The sequence below is a fragment of the Gopherus flavomarginatus genome, chromosome 12 (genome assembly GCF_025201925.1).
Source record: "Gopherus flavomarginatus isolate rGopFla2 chromosome 12, rGopFla2.mat.asm, whole genome shotgun sequence".
NCBI lineage: Eukaryota > Metazoa > Chordata > Testudines > Testudinidae > Gopherus > Gopherus flavomarginatus.
This window is the reverse complement of record NC_066628.1, coordinates 27474533-27491890: the sequence shown is the minus strand read 5'-3', so window position 1 is coordinate 27491890 and position 17358 is coordinate 27474533. Positions and strand designations below refer to the sequence as shown.

Below are 17358 nucleotides of genomic sequence, written 5' to 3'. Positions count from 1 at the left end.
TTGTTGCCAGGATATGTTGTGAAGGCCAAAAGTATGACAGGGTTCAAAAACTAATGAGATCAGTTCATGGAAGATATGTCCATCAGTGGCTATTAACTAAGATGGTCAAAGATGCAACCCCATGCTCTGGGTATCCCTAAACCTCTGACTGCCAGATGCTGGGAGTGGATGACAGGGAATGGATAACGCAGTGATTGCCCTGTTTTGTTCATTCCCTCTGAAGCACCTGGCACTGGCCCCTGTCAGAAGACAGGCTACTGGGCTGGATTGACCATTGGGCCCTTGCACAAATTGAAGCCATAAGTAGGGAAAGCTCCTGAATGAGAGCAGGCGGGTTTATAGCAGAAGCAGATTCGAGGGTGATCTGTAAAGCTGCACCGTGTGACTCCAAAGCAGTTTGCTTACAAGATCCTGGTGCAATCTGAGGGGGATTCAGGGTGGAAATTGAGGAGGGTGTGGAGCAGTGACACCTGGAGCTATTCAGATTAAAGGCAAATCGAGACCGATTTGGAAATTAAATCAAGAACTAGACCCATAATATAGACAGCAAGGAAAGGGCAGCCCAGTGCCAGCCAGGCAGCCTGCTCTGGTGGGCTTGCTGCACATCGGAAGGGAATGCTGCAGCTACTGCTGTTATCTGAGCTCTTGGAGACGAGGCTCCTCCTCTTCCTTAACTCTTCCCGAGTTAGGAGAGCTGTGACTGCTCTTGAATGCTGCTCCAGCGTGCCTGTATTGCCACCAGCGATGGGAGCCTCTTGTGCTCAGGAGTTGGCTGTCACAGTGCACTGTTCAGTGGCGGGATTACAGCTCTGATGTTGCAATCTGTTGTGCATGGTGCATGTGCCCCCTGCATCTAATAACACAGACTCTGTTGTTCTCCTTGCAAGCTTGGATGCTTTCCCCATCCCTCACCTGGTGAGGTGGTTCAGCAAGGTAAAGACCACTCAGACAGCCCCCCCTCCAGCTGCGGAGAACCTGCGCCAGGTGAGCCCTCAACATCCCCTTGCCTGGACTGTGGGCTGCAAGAAGTTAATTAATAGTTGGAAAAGCAGCTTCCAGAGTTTGTCTAATTCCACCCACAACAGCTCCTTTCACTCTATTTTAAACCGGTTCTTACTCTGCTTCAAGCTTTTTAAAAAAACATTCGCTGCTCCTCTATAAAACCGGCCATAAGCCTCGGAGAAAGCGAGGAGTCACAGTTCCAGCACCTCGGCCAAGAAGTTGTAGCTCAGCTGAGAAGTCTGCAGGTAATTTATGTTTCATACTTAATCATCTTTCTATTCTTTGAGTTGCTTTCTCTCATGCACGGGTAGTTATCTGTATGCATAGCGCCTGAATAGTGTGGTGACTGGTTCTGTAGCGGTAGAGAAATAGATAGAGAGAGAACTCTTATTTCGATGTATTATTTAATATTTGGTTATTCCAGAGACAGCTTTCCTGGCCAGTGCACCTGGTGCATGCTGGATGAACACATGACAGTAATCTGGAATAGAGAATAAGTTGTATTTTGCAAAGTTTAAGAGCTGGCTAAATAAAAGTCCCAGACGCATCCCTCTGATCTTCAAGAAGTTACACCGAATGAAACATTGAAGGGACTCAGTAGCTGGGTTTGTAAAGGAAAGATGATGATGCTAATCCAGTGGGGTTTTACAGAACTCTGGCCTTTGCTTTGTTACAGCTGTCTAAAGGCTGTTAGGAAAGTTAATTTAATCCCCCATCGCTTGACTGTGCAGGCTGTTCAGAAAATGGCCCTCCCAGAGGGTTGGTCTGTATGTGATGGACACTGGAAGGGGGCTGGCCACACACTTTTATTCCTCTTGCCAGTTTGACAGCAGTATCATGTCACATCTCTGTTAAACTCGGAAGGGCTGTTCCTTGGGTTACACATGTTGAAAGATCTCCGTGACTCACACATACATCCCACAAACTCATAGAACACAGCTCCCAGCGATGCTCAGAAATAGAGGGCATTTAGGAGTTGTTTTGTCTCTTTTCTTTTTTAAAATGTATTGCAAAAGGCTGGTTGACAAAACTATTGGTCTCCCTTGTTCAGGACAAAAACATATGGAGACCACTCCCTCCCAGGTGCCAAATTGGATGACCTAGGTTGTGGGCAATCCTTGTGGAAGCCCCATTTCGGCAGCAATTTAGTAGTTACATTTTGCAAAGGATAAATTGTGCAGCAAAGGAAATGTGGATGTGGCTGTGAGTGCAGCACTCCTGAAGGCAGAATGGAAAGTGGAGGCTGCTGTCCAGCCACCCAGCTCTGAAGGCAGTGCTGCCACTAGCAGCAGCGCAGAAGTAAGGGTGGCAATACCATACCATGCCACCCTTACTTCTGTGCAAGATTTGACCTTTGTGCTGGGAGGGGTGGCTACAGGAGTGCTAAGACAAACTCTGGGGTGATTATAGCCCCCAGAAGTACCCCCCAGTGCTGCCCCTGTCTTCTAATGGCTCCACCCCACTGTGAGGAGAAGGGACTAGTCTTTGGCTGGATTTGGGTGTTGCGTGTCATGCATTTGACTGTCCTAGAGCCCTTCTGGCTGCAGATCTGCTTCCCCCAGTCTGATAATAAAGTTCCTGTCATCTCAGTTTCCTCCATGTTCAAACACCTGCCAGCAAAGGAGGGTTCTTCCCCAGGTTGTGATTAACAGTATTCTCCTGCAAATGCCTGTATGTCTCCTAGCCCAAAGACAATGTGAACGTCTGGTACTCAGCAGCCACATGCCAGCATCTCTGCTCCTCCTGCCTTGCCCCATGTTCTAATGGGGATGGTGGTTCAGTGCAATGAGGAAGGCTATGGTGGCTCTTCCATGGTGTATATGGGCTATAGCACCCCTCCTTTGCTCTACACAAACGGACAGCCACATGTAACTGTAGATAGACTTGTCTGATGCTCCCATTTAAATGTGAGACAAAATATCTTAGCTATGGCTTTGTTCTGCAGCTGACAATAGGTAGCTAAAAATATCTGACTTTGTTCCACTCAATAAAGGTAGCTCAAGGGGCAACACTAACATTTTGCCAGCTTTGTGTAAAAATACGGCAAAAAAAAAATCACATTTTTGCTAATAGCATCTCACAAAACATGTAACTATTAAAAAAAAATCAACCCCCACACTGTGCTGCTACAGGGGTTATGTGGGCTGCTCTGTGAAAGCATCTCCCTGGCACATGGATGCGACTGCCTGACAGCACTGGGGCAAGGGCTAGGCCTAGTTACCGCATACACGCGCACACACATAATGTAAATTGTATTCTTCTGGTCATTGATATATAGCCATACCTGGCATATTGATTAATTACCTTTGAAGGGCCGGATGGCTTCCAGGATTGATAGTTCCTTGCTGAGTCCTTCACTGTACCATAGTGCTTGGCTGGTGCAGTGATGAGTGCCAGTATCAGAAGGTGGACAAATTGCTAGTTTAAGACCAGTCTGGATTGGTAATGACAGCAAGTTCTTACTGACTATTGGTAGCTATTTGGTAGCCTCTTTTAAATACAGTCTCATTTCTATCACAGTAGCAGCTTGAAGCTAGCCAGGCTGAGGCTCCATGGTGCTAGGCACTGTACAAATATATCAAAGATGACAGTTCCTGCCCCAAAGGGCTGAAAGTCAGAATGTAGCAAGAGCATGGAGAGGGATAGCTCAGTGGTTTGAGTATTGGCCTGCTAAACCCAGCATTGTATGTTCAGTCCTTAACAGGGCCACTTAGGGATCTGGGGCAAAAATCAGTACTTGGTCCTGCTAGTGAAGGCAGGGGGCTGGACTCCATGACCTTTCAAGGTCCCTTCCAGTTCTAGGAGATATGTATATCTCCAATTATTATTTTTTTATTATTAAAACAAACCAGCTGAGGAGCGAGAGGCAGGGTAACATGGATCAAGGGATTGTGCATTTCTTAGCAAACAAGGAGCAATAAGCACAGCCTGCCACCTACCTGGCCATTCACCGGTCCATTGACTTTCAGGCCAGAAGGGACCATTGCGTCCATCTAGTGTGACCTCCTGAATAACATAGGTCATTGTACCCACCTAGAGATTCCTGCCGTAAGCCTATTGGGTGAGCTAGAACAGAGCTTTTCAGAGATACCCAGTAAAGACTCCAAGGGACAGAGAATCTACCATGTCCCTAGTTACTCTCCCTATTAACCAGTAGTGCCTTACTTCTAGTTTTAATTTGGCCAGTTTCAACTTCCAGCTGTTGGAACTTTTTCTGCCTCAGATGATAGAGCTGCCTGCTACCAGCTTCTCCCCCTGATAGTAATAGACAGTGATCAAGTCACCTCTTACTCTTCTTGTGTACAAACTAGAGACTGAGCTTCTTTAGTCAAGCACTGTAAGACAGTGTTTCCAAGTCTCAAATTGTTCCTGTGACTCTTTTCTCCACCCTTCCCAGTTTTGCGTTGTGGACGCGAGAGCTGGACGCAGTGTCCAGCAGTGGTCTCACGAATGTCATGGACAGAGGTAACATCACCTCCCTGCGCCTGTCATTATTCCTCTGCTTGTACATCCAAGGATCGCGTCAATCCTCTTAACCACAGCATGGCACTGGTAGCTCATGTTTCTGCTATGACCTCTCAGTCCCTTGCACAGTCACTGCTTGCCAGGATACAGTCCCCCATCCTGTAAGCATGACTTATTTCTGGTTTCTAAAAGTATGACCAGGCACTTGGCTGTATTAAAATACACTGCAATGCACTTTCCTGTATGCACCATGGCAGGAGGAGTTCTGTGGAGTGACTTGCAGGACACTAGGGGGCATTATGGATTGCATCTGGGAGTTTTTCCTGTGTGTGCAGGGCAGCCTGGCGGGCAGAAATTCTGAAGGGGCTTGTGGGTAAAACAGTGATGTGGATGATGCAGGGAAGTGTAATGGATGGGCTGAAGGGATGTGACCTTGGAGTGAGATAACAGATTGGCTAAGGAGGATGGGCCAAGCTGTGGAGGGCTTTGGCAGGAAGGAGGTGGGGTTTTTGGCTGATGCAGCTGAGAAGGCAGAGCCCCTGGACATACAGGAAGGGAGGGAGCGAGACTCAGAGTGCTGGATCAGGGAGATGATAGTAACAATATTTTGAAGGGTGCTGGCATCGAGGCCGAAGTGGATTGCAGTGTAGAGGAGTGCTGGGGATTGGACGAGACTCATCTCTGAGAGTTTTCTTGTGTCCACACTCTGATGACTGGCTCCAATTGGCCCCATCTCTGCAGAAGCCAAGGCCTGGAAGGGGAGCTCTGGACTGGCCAGACGCTGCCTCCACCCCTTCTGTGGCTAAACAAGAGGCTTCATTCTCCAGGGTCTGTTAATCCGGCACCTTTCACCAGCTCTAGAAAAGCAGTGATTGGACTCTGCAGCAGGTGGGGCCCAGGAGCTCAGGAAATGTTGTGTTACTGTGTGCTCCCCAGGTGAGTTTCCCTGGCCTGGTCCCAGACCAGGAGACACATGGTAGCCCAGCCTGCTCACAAGGTCAAGGCACTAAACTTAGACTCCCTTTCCTGTATGGCAAATATGTCGTTAGGGAACAAGCTGCATCTGGAAGTGATTCACGCAGTGTTTGGCGCCTCAGTATTTTTGGAATGTACCTGCTTTATTTCTTGGCTTTGTTGTCTGTCATTGAAGAGTAACTAAGTTACAGTGCGAGATACAAGAAGGCCAGGCGATCCATTGAGCCTAGCCCCCTGTGGAGCTTGGTAAATATGTTAGTAAACGAGGTAGGAAGAAACTCCATCACTGACTCAAGTCGTATTAGGCTCTTGTCATTGTCTTGTGCAGAGAGGCACTGCAGACATTTGCATTTCTTATGGTTATTTCTTATGGTTATTATTTGTTAGTATCTGTATGATGGTAGCACCTCAGAGTTCGTGGATGGGGACCCGTTGTGCTAGGAGCTGTGCAAACACCACACAGAAGAGTGGTCCCTGGCCCAGAGGGCTCACAATTTCAGTAATTAATTCTTGTGATCTTGCCCTGCCAGACACATAGGTTTGTTAGGTTAGGAGGGTGGGTCTGGAGGGGCAATGTGGCCTGGAGATACAATGTGCACAGGTCAGAGTGGAACACTGGACCTGGAGGCTGGCCCAGGAGCCTCAGCTTCAGTTTCACCCAGTGTTTGGAGGCTGGTTATTTGGTCCAGCTGTCAAGGCTCTGGCAGGGGCAGCCACGTGAGCCAGGTGCAAGAGTATAGCAGGAATTACTGCCACCTAGAGGGCAAGCTGGGCTGCTGCCCAGAAGGTGGCGCTGCAGCACTGATGGCCGGCGCTCTCAGCAGCATGGGAGCAGCCTTCCAAATCACGCTGCAGACACTGACTCTAAATGCTGTTTCTGTGTACATCAGTGTCCTCCTGCCAGCAAACATGGAGAGCATGAGGAATCTACCATGCTGCAGTGACTGTGGAGCTGAACACTCTTCACTGGGAGACTTCTCTAAGTAGCTGGGGCACAACGAGAATTTTGCTAAGGAGGGGGCCCAGGTTACTTGCTTGGCCACCCCAAATTTGAGTGGCATTGCCCTGATCACCAGGTCAGAATGCCACTCACTCAAGTTTGGCCCAGCTCCCCCTCCATCATCTAGTCAGGGGCCAAAGGGGGGTCCTGGCCCTTGTGCACCTCTTTCATTGCACCCCTGCCAACTACATGGGTATCTCATGTGCTGGGAAGCCCTAAATGCCTCTCAGCTATGGCACAGCCTTTAGGTGTGTATCTGGCCCTGCAGTGACAGACTCGTGGCCTTCCTCATCTCTGCCAGGCCCAGCAGCAGCTGGCTGCTGAGTTGACAACATGTGTTAGGTGTTTCTCCTGCTCTTCGAGGGAATATCTGAAGCTTTGAGGTGATTCCATGACACTTGCGATGGAGCCACACTGGTGCGTGGTACATTGAATTGGGGGGGTTAATGATCACTCTGCCCCCCTCCATACTACATGGGGCTCATTCTCTGAGGGGCTGCACATGGCTCAAAGACTGCAGTGCAGAGTGCAAAGAACATAAATTCTTAGTGCAACACTGTGGCCAGAAGGGGTAATGTGATCTTGGGAATCTTGAGTAGGAGTAGAGAAGGTTATTTTACCTCTGTATTTGGCACTAGTGTTACCGCTGCTGAAATCCTGTGTCCTGTTCTGGTGGCCACAATTCAAGAAGGATGTCGGTAAATTAGAGAGGGGTCAAGGAACATCCACAACAATAATTAAAAGATTAGGAAACCTGCCTTATGGTGACAAACTCTAAACACACCTTATAGTGCTCAATCTATTTAGCTTAACAAAAAGAAGGTTAAGGGGTGTCGTGATCACAGTCTGTAAGTACCTGCATGGGGAACAAATATTTAATAATGTCTCTTCACCTTATCAGACAAAGGTCTAACATGATCCAATGGATGGAACATGAAGCTAGATGAATTGAGACTGTAAATAAGGTGTAAATTATTAATAACTACAGTAACTATCCATTGGAATGTTTTACCAAGGGTTATGGTAGATTCTCCATCCCTGACAATTTTTAAATCAAGCTGGGAAGTTTTTTTCTAAAAGATCTGCTCTGGGAATGGTTGTGGGGCAGTTCTCTGGCCTGGGACCCCCAGGGGGGCAGACTCAATGATTGCAGTTGTTCCTTCTGACCTTGGAATCTAGGATTTACCTTCTCAGCCCACAGCATCATGGGCAATAGTAACATGTGCCTAGTGCAGTGGTCCCCAACCTTTCAGTGTGGCGAACACCAGACAATCAGCTGCTGAAATGCTGCCAAGATGCGGCATCATAAAGAAGCGTCGCTGCCGAAATGCTGCTGAGAACCGGCGTCATCAAGAGGCGTCGCTGCCAAAATGCCGCCAAAAAGCAGCGGCATTTCGGCGGCAACGTGTCTTGGCATTGACACTTCTCAGTGGAATTTCGGCAGCTGGTTCTCCCTTGTCAGTAGACAGGCACATATAAATGCCCCAGCAGGCGCCATGGCGCCATGGGCACCACGTTGGGGACCACTGGCCTAGTGTAACCGTGCCTTCGTAGGTCACAACTGAGAATACCAAATTCAGGACAAACTGCTGAGAAATAGCGCAGACACACCCCAAAACTGGTGGTTATTCTCCCATAAGATATACTAAACCAGCAACAAAAGTAAACTTCTGTTTCATCACACCAGCTAACAAGAAGTCAGAAAAGCAGTTTCCTTAGGTATTCCAGTCCTTCTATCACCACCAAAAATACTAGTCTTTAAGATGAGTGGTTCTTTAAAACCAATTTCATCAAATAAAAGGTTCTTCTGATCCCAAAGGACCAGCGACACACCCAGGTCAATATACAACTCAGAACTTACCCAATAATCATGCTGTTGCCAATCCTTTAGTATCTAAAATCAAAAGGTTTATTTATAAGAAAGAAACAAAGGTGAGAGTTAAAACTGGTTAAAGGAATCAATTACATACAGTAATTGCAAAGTTCTTGGTTCAAGCTTGTAGCAGTGATGGAATAAACTGCTGGCTTAAGTCTAGCAGTTGCTTCTGGTTGCTTCCAAATCACTGGAAGGTCCTCAGTCCCTTGGTTAGAATGCTCCCATTAGTATAAGTTCATAGCCCAGAGGTTTGAACAGGAAAGAGGCTCAAGCAGGAAAGAGGCAAAATGGAGATGTTTCTAGTGCCTTTTATAGCTTCTGCAATGTGGAGGGAAACCTATTGTTTCAAACAAAGCCCTCAGCACAGCTAGTGGAAAATTACATGTAGCAAAATTGTGTTTGAAGTCACATGGGCAACTCACATGTCCATGCATGATTTCACTTAGCCACAGCAGGAAAGTCCATTAGGTGTCTATATGTGTCTTGCATTGTGAGTTAAGCATTTTTTAATGCACCACTTAACTTGAATAGTCCCTTAAAGACATGCAGGCTAAATACCTTGTGGGTGTTACCACAGGAGCAAACATTTGAAATCCAGGTATAGACCCAATACTCATAACTTTAAATACAAAAATGATACATGCATACAAATAGCAAAATCATATTCAGCACATCAACCTTTCCATAGACACCTTACCTGAGACATTTTGCACAATATTTGTTGCAATTATAGAACAGTGATAGCAACAATGATCTACATGGTCATATTTTAATCAGATAAAGTCACCGTTAGTAACTGCCCCTCCTATTCCCAATCGATGGCCTTGCCCAGCCCACATGGCCTCAGCTAGGACGATGCTGATACACGTTGTGCTCAATGGACAATGAGCCCAGGCCAGTGTGTCTGCCCGAGCTATGTATTTTTTCTCTTTTGTTGATTTCGGCCACAAACTAAACCAAAAATACACTCTGCTAGTTTGGGCATCTTGAGATGCAGAGGCACTGGGCTTATCTGCTGCCAGCAAGGGGCTTCCTGCTTCCTGCCAGGAATTAGCAGTGTCTGTAAATGTGACAGTCCTGGAATGGCGCTGTTCACTTGCGCTCTGTGCCGGGTGAGCCCCAGGCCTCCTCACAGTCCCGTCAGAACTTGGAATGGACAAGCTGATTATACAATGGGCTGCTCATAAAGATCTGTTCCACAGAGATAGCCCCCTACCCAGTGGAGATGCTATCCTCAAGGGGATAGTGGGGATCTAAAGCCTGATTCTCAAAACCAACTCAGTCTTGATTGGAAAGATTACTTTGTCAGCGTGGGGGACTCTGTGCTTTATCATCACGGCATGGGCACCAGTCTTACCAGGCACATGCCATTGACCTGCCAATAGGCCCCTAGCTTTGAGCAGGGTTTGTCATCCACAAAGCAGAGCACCCTGCGTATGCACTGGGCTGGTTGGGGACTAGCCCAGCCTGGAGCCCCTGAACAAGGGCTAGTCTTAGGGTGTGAACCCTGGTTCCAAGGGAGAGAACCTAGCCCCACCTGTTCCCACTCCTGTGAGCGGAGTGGATGCCTGCATGAAGGCAGTGCAAGCTTCCCCCTTTCTAGTGGGCATCAGGGCCACTCTGGCTCGCATGCCCCTGCAGGTCTAGGAAAGATTGTTCTTGTCTCCAGCTGCTGCTGGGCTGGAGCCTCTCATAGGGCCACTGGCTAACCCAGGAGTTGTTCTTCCCTCAGGGAGAGCACACCAAGTGCCTGCCCGTAGAGGGACCGAGGGGATAGATAGAAGATGCTATGGGGCTGATCTCCCTAACTCCGTGGAACTATTCCCTTGACAAATGCAGGGCAAGGGGAACACCGGAGTGGCCAAGCCATCTCTTGCTGAGCTGGGCTGTGGTGAGCACTATGCATTCCGGCAGTCAGGAGAGCGCTGGAGTCCATTGGGGTCTCTCAGAATCACGTCCAGCAAGCAGGGTCCAGAAGGACGGAAACTCAGCTCTATGGCTAGCAGCACTGGCAGCTCTTCAGTTCAGTAGAAGGGCCTGTGCATGGTCGCTGTCTCGTAGCACCCTGGCCTACCCTCTGGGCTGGGTGGGCTGAGGGTGATACGCTCAAAATCTTTCTCCATCTCACAGGCTTTGGAGTGTTTGTTTCAGAGGCTGCCAGTCACGTGTCCATGACTTAGCCTGGGGTCGCTCAGCAGGAGGGAACGGAGAGAAAAGGCCCATGACTCCCTGAGAGGAGTGTCTCTTTGCTTTACCACCACCAATGCTCATCGCACTCAAGGCCTCTGGGGTGGTGCCTTGGGCCTGATGGATTCTTTGAGGTGTCTCTTCTCCTTTTGCAAGTCTCCCATCTGATTCCACCTTGCGTTGTCGTCCCTGCCCTGCCCCCATACCCACATTCAGGCTTGCTCCTGCCATTCTGCGGGACCCTCGTGTCCTGCCTGTGTATAGAGCCCCATGGGCAGTGTGGCACTTCAGTGGGACTGCCCCATATCTCAGGCCTCCAGCTTTGCAGAGCTCCCTCCCACTGCCTGGAAGTCATAGGCTGGGGGTGGGACCCTCAGGAGTAACTGGACCACCCCCAGCTTGTAAACCTGGGTGTCGTGTGCAGCTGTGCAGCAGTTTTAAGTGACTGTTGGAATCTGTTCTGATTTCTGCAGGGAAGCTGCCAGGACTCTTGACATGCCTCCCAGAGGGGCTTCTACAATATGCTGAACCCCTGGAGAACCTTGGGGCTCTCCTGGTTCCTTGACAAGGGCTCAGCCGCTGTTGAATGTTCTGCATTAGGTATAATGAACATTCTCTGACCTTTAAGGGGAATCTTGCCTCGGCCTTTATGCGTATTAACAGCACAAGTGTCTTCTGATCTGTCACTAGCTTGACATTATCCAGACCCTGCAAATATCTAGTGAATCTCTCACACATCCAGATGTTTGCCAGACATTCTTTCCGGTTGGGTGTGATTTTGGCACCTGACAGCCATCTCGCTGGAGCAGCACGTCGTTTGCTCACAGGCACCTACATGTAACTGCAGGAACATACGCCATGAAATAGCTGGGGGCATCTGCTGAGATGGCAGTAGACTTGGGTTGGTCATAAAATGCCCATACGGTCCATAGGTAGTCCCAGCATCACACAGTTTGCTCTAAGTAGCTTAGAAAGAGAAAGGGCCAGGGGCTGATTTGTTCCCAACTGGTGTCAGACTGAGGAAGCAGCAGCTGTGATACACCAGTAGACAGTGGCATTACCACTCCTGCTTTGATTTTCTCTGGTTTTGACCTCTTCCCCCCTTTACCATTGAGAGCCCTAATGGTGCATTGCCGGTGTAAGCCACTGTTCAGTGTGTGTTACAGGTCTGTGCCAATCTGAAGAGGATGGGAGTCTGTTACAGTTGTGTTTCTAAAGCCCCCTCTCTAGCCAAGCTGTACAACTCATGTTTTAGCTCTGAGATGCCTTGGTTCAATGCCCGGTGTATTGACCAAGATGGCGATCCTTACATTAGCGTAGGACTTTCTCTATTAATTTTAATCCAGCAACTTCAGCTACCTGCAGCTTTTGTTTTAACTCAATGTTATGTCCTTTCTCAGGAATCCCACAGGCCACTCAGTCCATCCCACACATTCCACCGCTAGTTCTGGGTAGGTTTTACACCGAATCCTTCGGATAAGCATATATACCCAGGAGATTCATGAGGCATGGCAGGTGGAGTGTCACCTAAGAGCTACCAGCCCTAGCAGGCCAGGGTGGCCAATACCAGTCAGTGGCACTCAGAATAATGTGCCCTGAAAACCACACACCAATATAACTGCTCATGAGGTCTCCAAGAGCCCTGGTACTTTTGTGTTTCAAAACTGAGATACTGGGTTTTATGGGGGACATGTCAACGTGATGCTAACTATGGTGTGCCCCAGCAGTCCTGAAGCACTAATGCAAGTGCGAAAGGAGGGTAATTTTATGAATTTGCTTGGGTGTCAATTAGATTTTAATGCTGAAATCTAGCAAACTAGACTTGCCAATTTGCTGAATGATATAGGCAATAAAGAGTGCTAGTGAATAGGATAACCCTGTTTCATTGAGCTCAGGGAGCATTCGCTTACTAATTTATATTAGGTTATTTTCAGGTCAGCTTTTAACTTGAACAGTATTTCTCAAATCAGGACACTTGGTTATTCTTAACCAGTTAAGAATTTATTAATTTACCCAGAACCACATCAATATACAATCAACAGTTCACTACTCAGGTGCAGACACAACCAATGTTTTAGGCATGTACTGAACACACCAATACAGCCTTGCAAGCAACTGTCAAAGACTAGGGTTGAGGCTCAGCAGTTTCACCAAGGAACAATGCAAATCATCAAGATTTCTTATTTCATTACTTAAGATCATCAGTTCTTCAGAACCTAACACACTGATCACCCTTCTCCAAGGGGTATGGATGTACTTGAAGAGTTTGGAGGTTATATGATCCAAAAGGGACCAGTTTAGAATATCAAAAGCAATTGCTTAAAGTTATGGTTCAGATCTCTCTGAGGCCAATTTGCTTGACTTATAATGGAGGGCATGCCTATAATTTTAGTTTAAATCTAAAATATGGCTACCTGAGGCCTCAGTACAGAGTGCAGACTCAGCCAGGTAATCTACAGTTATTTGTATTAAAGAATAGAAGTAGAAATACAAATCTTTGAAATGAAATCTCACCTCTTCTGACCTGTTAACCCTGGGATGCAGGGAGAGTCCTTTCCACACAGCTGGTCCAGGCATCCATCACCCTGGGGATGCTGCAGTTTCCTTATGTGTTCAGTCCACTCTGGGGCCCCCGCATTGTGACCTCAGTTTTATATGCCCTGTTTCTCTGGCTCCGTGGAGGAGGCCACTCTCTGATTTCTACTGGGTATGTGCCAACTGAGTGCTCACCTTTCAGCTTTCACAATTTCTCTGCTGCTTCCAGCTGATGCAGTAGGTGGTGTTGATGTATAACAAATCTCTTCCAGCCTTTTCTTATCGGAGGCCTTTTATGTTTGGTCCATTTCGAGGTTTGTATTTCAATATTAGCCCACATTATTAACTGGACTTTCCCCCTCTTTGAGCAATTTCTTTTAATAATCCTAAGTTTTGTGCTAGTCTATAGCTTTCAGCATTCCTTCTTCATTATGCCACACAATTTCTATTACTTCTAGAATACCACAACTATTTAGAATGATCAACAAAATCCCTTACAATCTCCCAGATTTGATGGACATAATTCATACATTCTGTGATTGTAGGTAGGCATTTCATGTTATTTACAGTTTGTACCGGAGCAAGAGACATGACTCACATACAAAGAGATGTGGATCTGACTTACAAGGCAAACAAATGTGCAGTTTCTAATTATAATCTAAACAGGATTATTCATGATGTATTTGATTTACAAGGCAAACAAATCTATAGTTTATAATTTGGGGTGAAGAAATGTGGTTTGGATTTCTGGGGGTGAAAGGCAGTTTGCCCTATTTGACCTTCCATCTCACAAGCAAGTAATTTCTAATTCAGTTAACGCACAGCTTCACCCTCTGCCCCCATTTCCTGATCTACTCACAATGTGCAATGGGCCACTTTGCACAAGAAAGCAAAGTATTACCCTTGCCAGTTCTTTTTAGCTAGGTTGAGAGGGGGAAAGAGGTTTTCTCCATATGCAAATTATGAGCAGTTCTTGCTTAGGTGATTAACAATCATTTCATGTAGCTATTTTAGTTTTAATTTTCAGGGAGCGGAATTTAGCTGAACTGTAGATCCTTAGACAAAGTGTTTCACATGATGTGACCATTTTCTTACTGTCTTTACTTCCTAGGTGGACCCTATTTTGAGATAAACAGCAATGGAGAGCTTTGCTAATTGTTCAGGGCCATCAGGAATAATAGTTAATGCAGTGATCCCCAACCTTTTTGTCTGGCGCTTGCCAGACGAAGGGCCTTGGCGGTGGAGCATCTGCCGAAATGCCACCGAATTTCGGCAGCGACACCTCTCGATGATGTCACTTGTCGGTGGCAAGTGGCGTCATCGAGAGGTGTTGCCTCCGAAATTCTGCGACATTTTGGCGGATGCTCCACTGCTGGCCAGGACGCGGGTGGGGCACTGCGTTGGGGACCCCTGAGTTAATGTGTTCTCTATACTTCTCATACGTGGAAATGCCTCCAGATGGAAAGAAGGCCTTACTTTTGGAGGGAGGAAAGGGGTAAGAAAGGGAGGTTGGGTTTTGTTTTGTAGATTTTAAGTGATGCTTTTGGATTTTAAAAGTCCAGTGAAGATGAATCTACATATGAACTGACTGGGAAGAAAGCTTTTATTTTTTTTTCTTAACAACCCTGTGTAGGAGCTGCAGCCACTAATAGAATATTTTCTGTGTGTGTGTGTGCGCGCGTATACATGTGTGTGTACATTTGGAAATGACAGCATCGCTGTCACATATTTTAAAGCTGAAGAGCTGGAAATCAGTATCTTCGTGATTCTCCTGCTGGAGTCTATTTGGTGCAGCTGACTAAGGGCAGAGCTAATGAAGGAGCAGGACTGTCTGTTTGTGGGAGGCGTCTGTTGCTGGTGTCATCAGGAAAACCCAAACAAGCTTTAGACAAATATTAAACAGCTGATTTGTGGATCTTTCTGCTGATATGAGTCCCTGGTTGATTTGTTGGCTCACATGGCTTGTTACTGGTGATGATTCAGGCAGCTGCTGAGTATTTATGAAAGTGTTCCTGAATCCTAAACATTTCATGGATTTTAGCAGAAGGAGTATTTGTCTGGAAATTCATGCAGGGAAGTGTGTTATTCTCTACGGGTCAATCGGCCAAACAGGGAACCCAAACGATGCTATGTGATGTAGGGGACCAACCATAAAGAGTGAAAGCAAAGAGCAAACATCTAAAGGAAACAGGTCACTAACAACCCACAGGTTGAAATCTGATCAGCCAACTACTTGGGCAAATACTTACAAAGAGCAAATGCACCCACAGACATTGCAGACAATGTGTGAACAGTGAAAGGCATATGTTCCCTGAGTGTTACCCCCAGTGGATCAACGGACCAATTTGTAGCTCCTTGCTTAAACTCACAGAAGCTGAAGAGCAGGACTGGGAATATGCCCCAATGCTGATGCAGAGCTCTCAGCCAGCCCTGTGCTCCTAGATGCCCTCCCACCAAATTCAGCTGTGGCAAGTCAGTGATTTCATAGGGCTTTGACCCCAGCCTAGCCAGTGCTGGACTGTGTGTGGAATTTAACTTGCTCAGACCCACAGCAGCTTTTGCTGCCTTGCTAATTTTCCAGGGACCATAACAGTAACAGTTCAGAGTCTCAGTGCCATGTGGGACACATTTGCAGCCCAGGAAATGTTCTTGAGAAAGTTATTTCCTTCCCAGTGTCTTAAGGAAGGGCTTGACTTCATTATTAACACTTTTTGAGGTGGGCCTGAGTTATATCTCCCCAGAGACCCCCCAAATGCTGTGACAGGCACATGTAACAGCTCCAGCTGCCGTGCTTTGTTTCGTCACTGCAAAACCCTCAGTTTGTCATTGCTGTTCAACAAAAAGCCCATACATTCCTCCCAGAGTATGCCATCCCTGCTCCAAAGAGCCATCACCAAATGCTACCCTGAGTCCCTCTGCTTAACACTGAACAAAACTGCCCCAAAGGCCTGTGCATCTGTGTTCGCACTGCTGTACCATAATACTATCCCCATCCCTGGCCCTGCAGTGATAGCTGCACTACTCTGAGTATGGTTTTATGTCCCTCGGGCCAGGTTAACAGAGAGAAAGCATGGCTGCAAGCATCGTTGTGGACGCTGAATGGCATTTCAATGTGCCCGTGGCTGCCCCTTTCTCAGATGCTTCACAAACATCTCCAGAGCTGAGTTCAAGTGAAGCCAGGCATGCTGAGGAGCTATCCCAACAAGTCCCAGCCCAATCTCCAGACCAAGGTAGTGCAGAGTGGTTTGGATCAGGCTCATGTCAGGTTCTCAGGCAGGGTCTTCAGAAGCCCACACCATGAACTCTCACATGCGCTACCTATAGGTCACTAAGGGTCCTATACAGCAGGTCCTCCTCTCTTCACAGCATTGCCCTTATGGGAAATTCCCATAGAAATGATCACCTCTCTATAGGTTCTTTGAAACACCTTATAGAATTTAATGGAAAATGGAATCAATCTAGGATTCTGCTAGGAAGGAGATCTCTGCTGTATTCTTTCCATTCTGGGGTAATTTCTATAGGAACACATGCATTGCCAGGCTGCATCAGATCCCAAGTTCATCCGACCCAGTGTCCTGCCTCTGATGGTAGCCAGGATGAGATACTGCAGAGGAAGCTGTAAGAATCTCGCAGGAGCAGATGCGGAGTAATCTACTCCCTTGTTAGGTCTCATCGTCGTCTCTAATAATGAAACATTGGCTGAAGCCCTGAAGCAGGAGGTTTACTAGCCCTTCCACAAAGCTGGTAATCATTAGTGGGGATAACTATGGATCCTTTTTTCAATCTCGCTAAGTTCTTGGCCTCATCTATTTCCTGTGGCAGTGAGTTCCACAGCCTAATTGGGCCATGTGTGAAAAGATATCCTTTTTCAGGTTTGAATTTACCACCTTTCAAACTGCATTGACTGTCCCAATGTTCTTTGATTGGGCCAGGGAATGCAGAAGTTCCTGCTTTATCTTCTCTAGACCACTAAATATTTTAGACATTTTTATCAGGCTTCTTCTGATGCGACTTCTCTCTAAAGTAAACAATTCCAGTCTTTGCAATCTCTTTCCATAGGAGAGTTTCCCCAGGCCCTTGATCACTCTCGTCACCCTTCTCTCAGTTCCTGTCGACCTGCAATACCCTTTGGAGAGGGGGTGATCAGTGCTGCACAGTCACCAGGTGAGGCTGTACCATTGATTCATATAAAGGCATTACCATATATCTTGTATTCTTCAGGCATCCTAACAATCGGACCCTATTGGTTTAATCACCATTGAATTCTAAGGACTGTTTGGTAAGGTGGGTTCAAGCCTACATTCAACCACACTTTTTT

General features: G+C 47.1%; 1 protein-coding gene across 2 annotated transcripts in view; it reads left to right on the top strand.

The window, feature by feature from the left end:
- Nucleotides 1–412: 412 nt before the first annotated feature.
- MYOCD (myocardin) overlaps nt 413–17358 on the top strand; it is a 488383-nt gene continuing 471437 nt past the window's right edge. The window contains exon 1 of one of the 2 annotated variants that reach the window (XM_050919226.1): nt 413–984. In XM_050919226.1, coding sequence (XP_050775183.1) covers nt 832–984 — 153 coding nt within the window. In that variant the 5' untranslated portion in view covers nt 413–831. Of the gene's footprint in view, nt 1248–17358 lie in introns of both variants that reach the window. The other variant, XM_050919227.1, reaches the window with a different exon arrangement.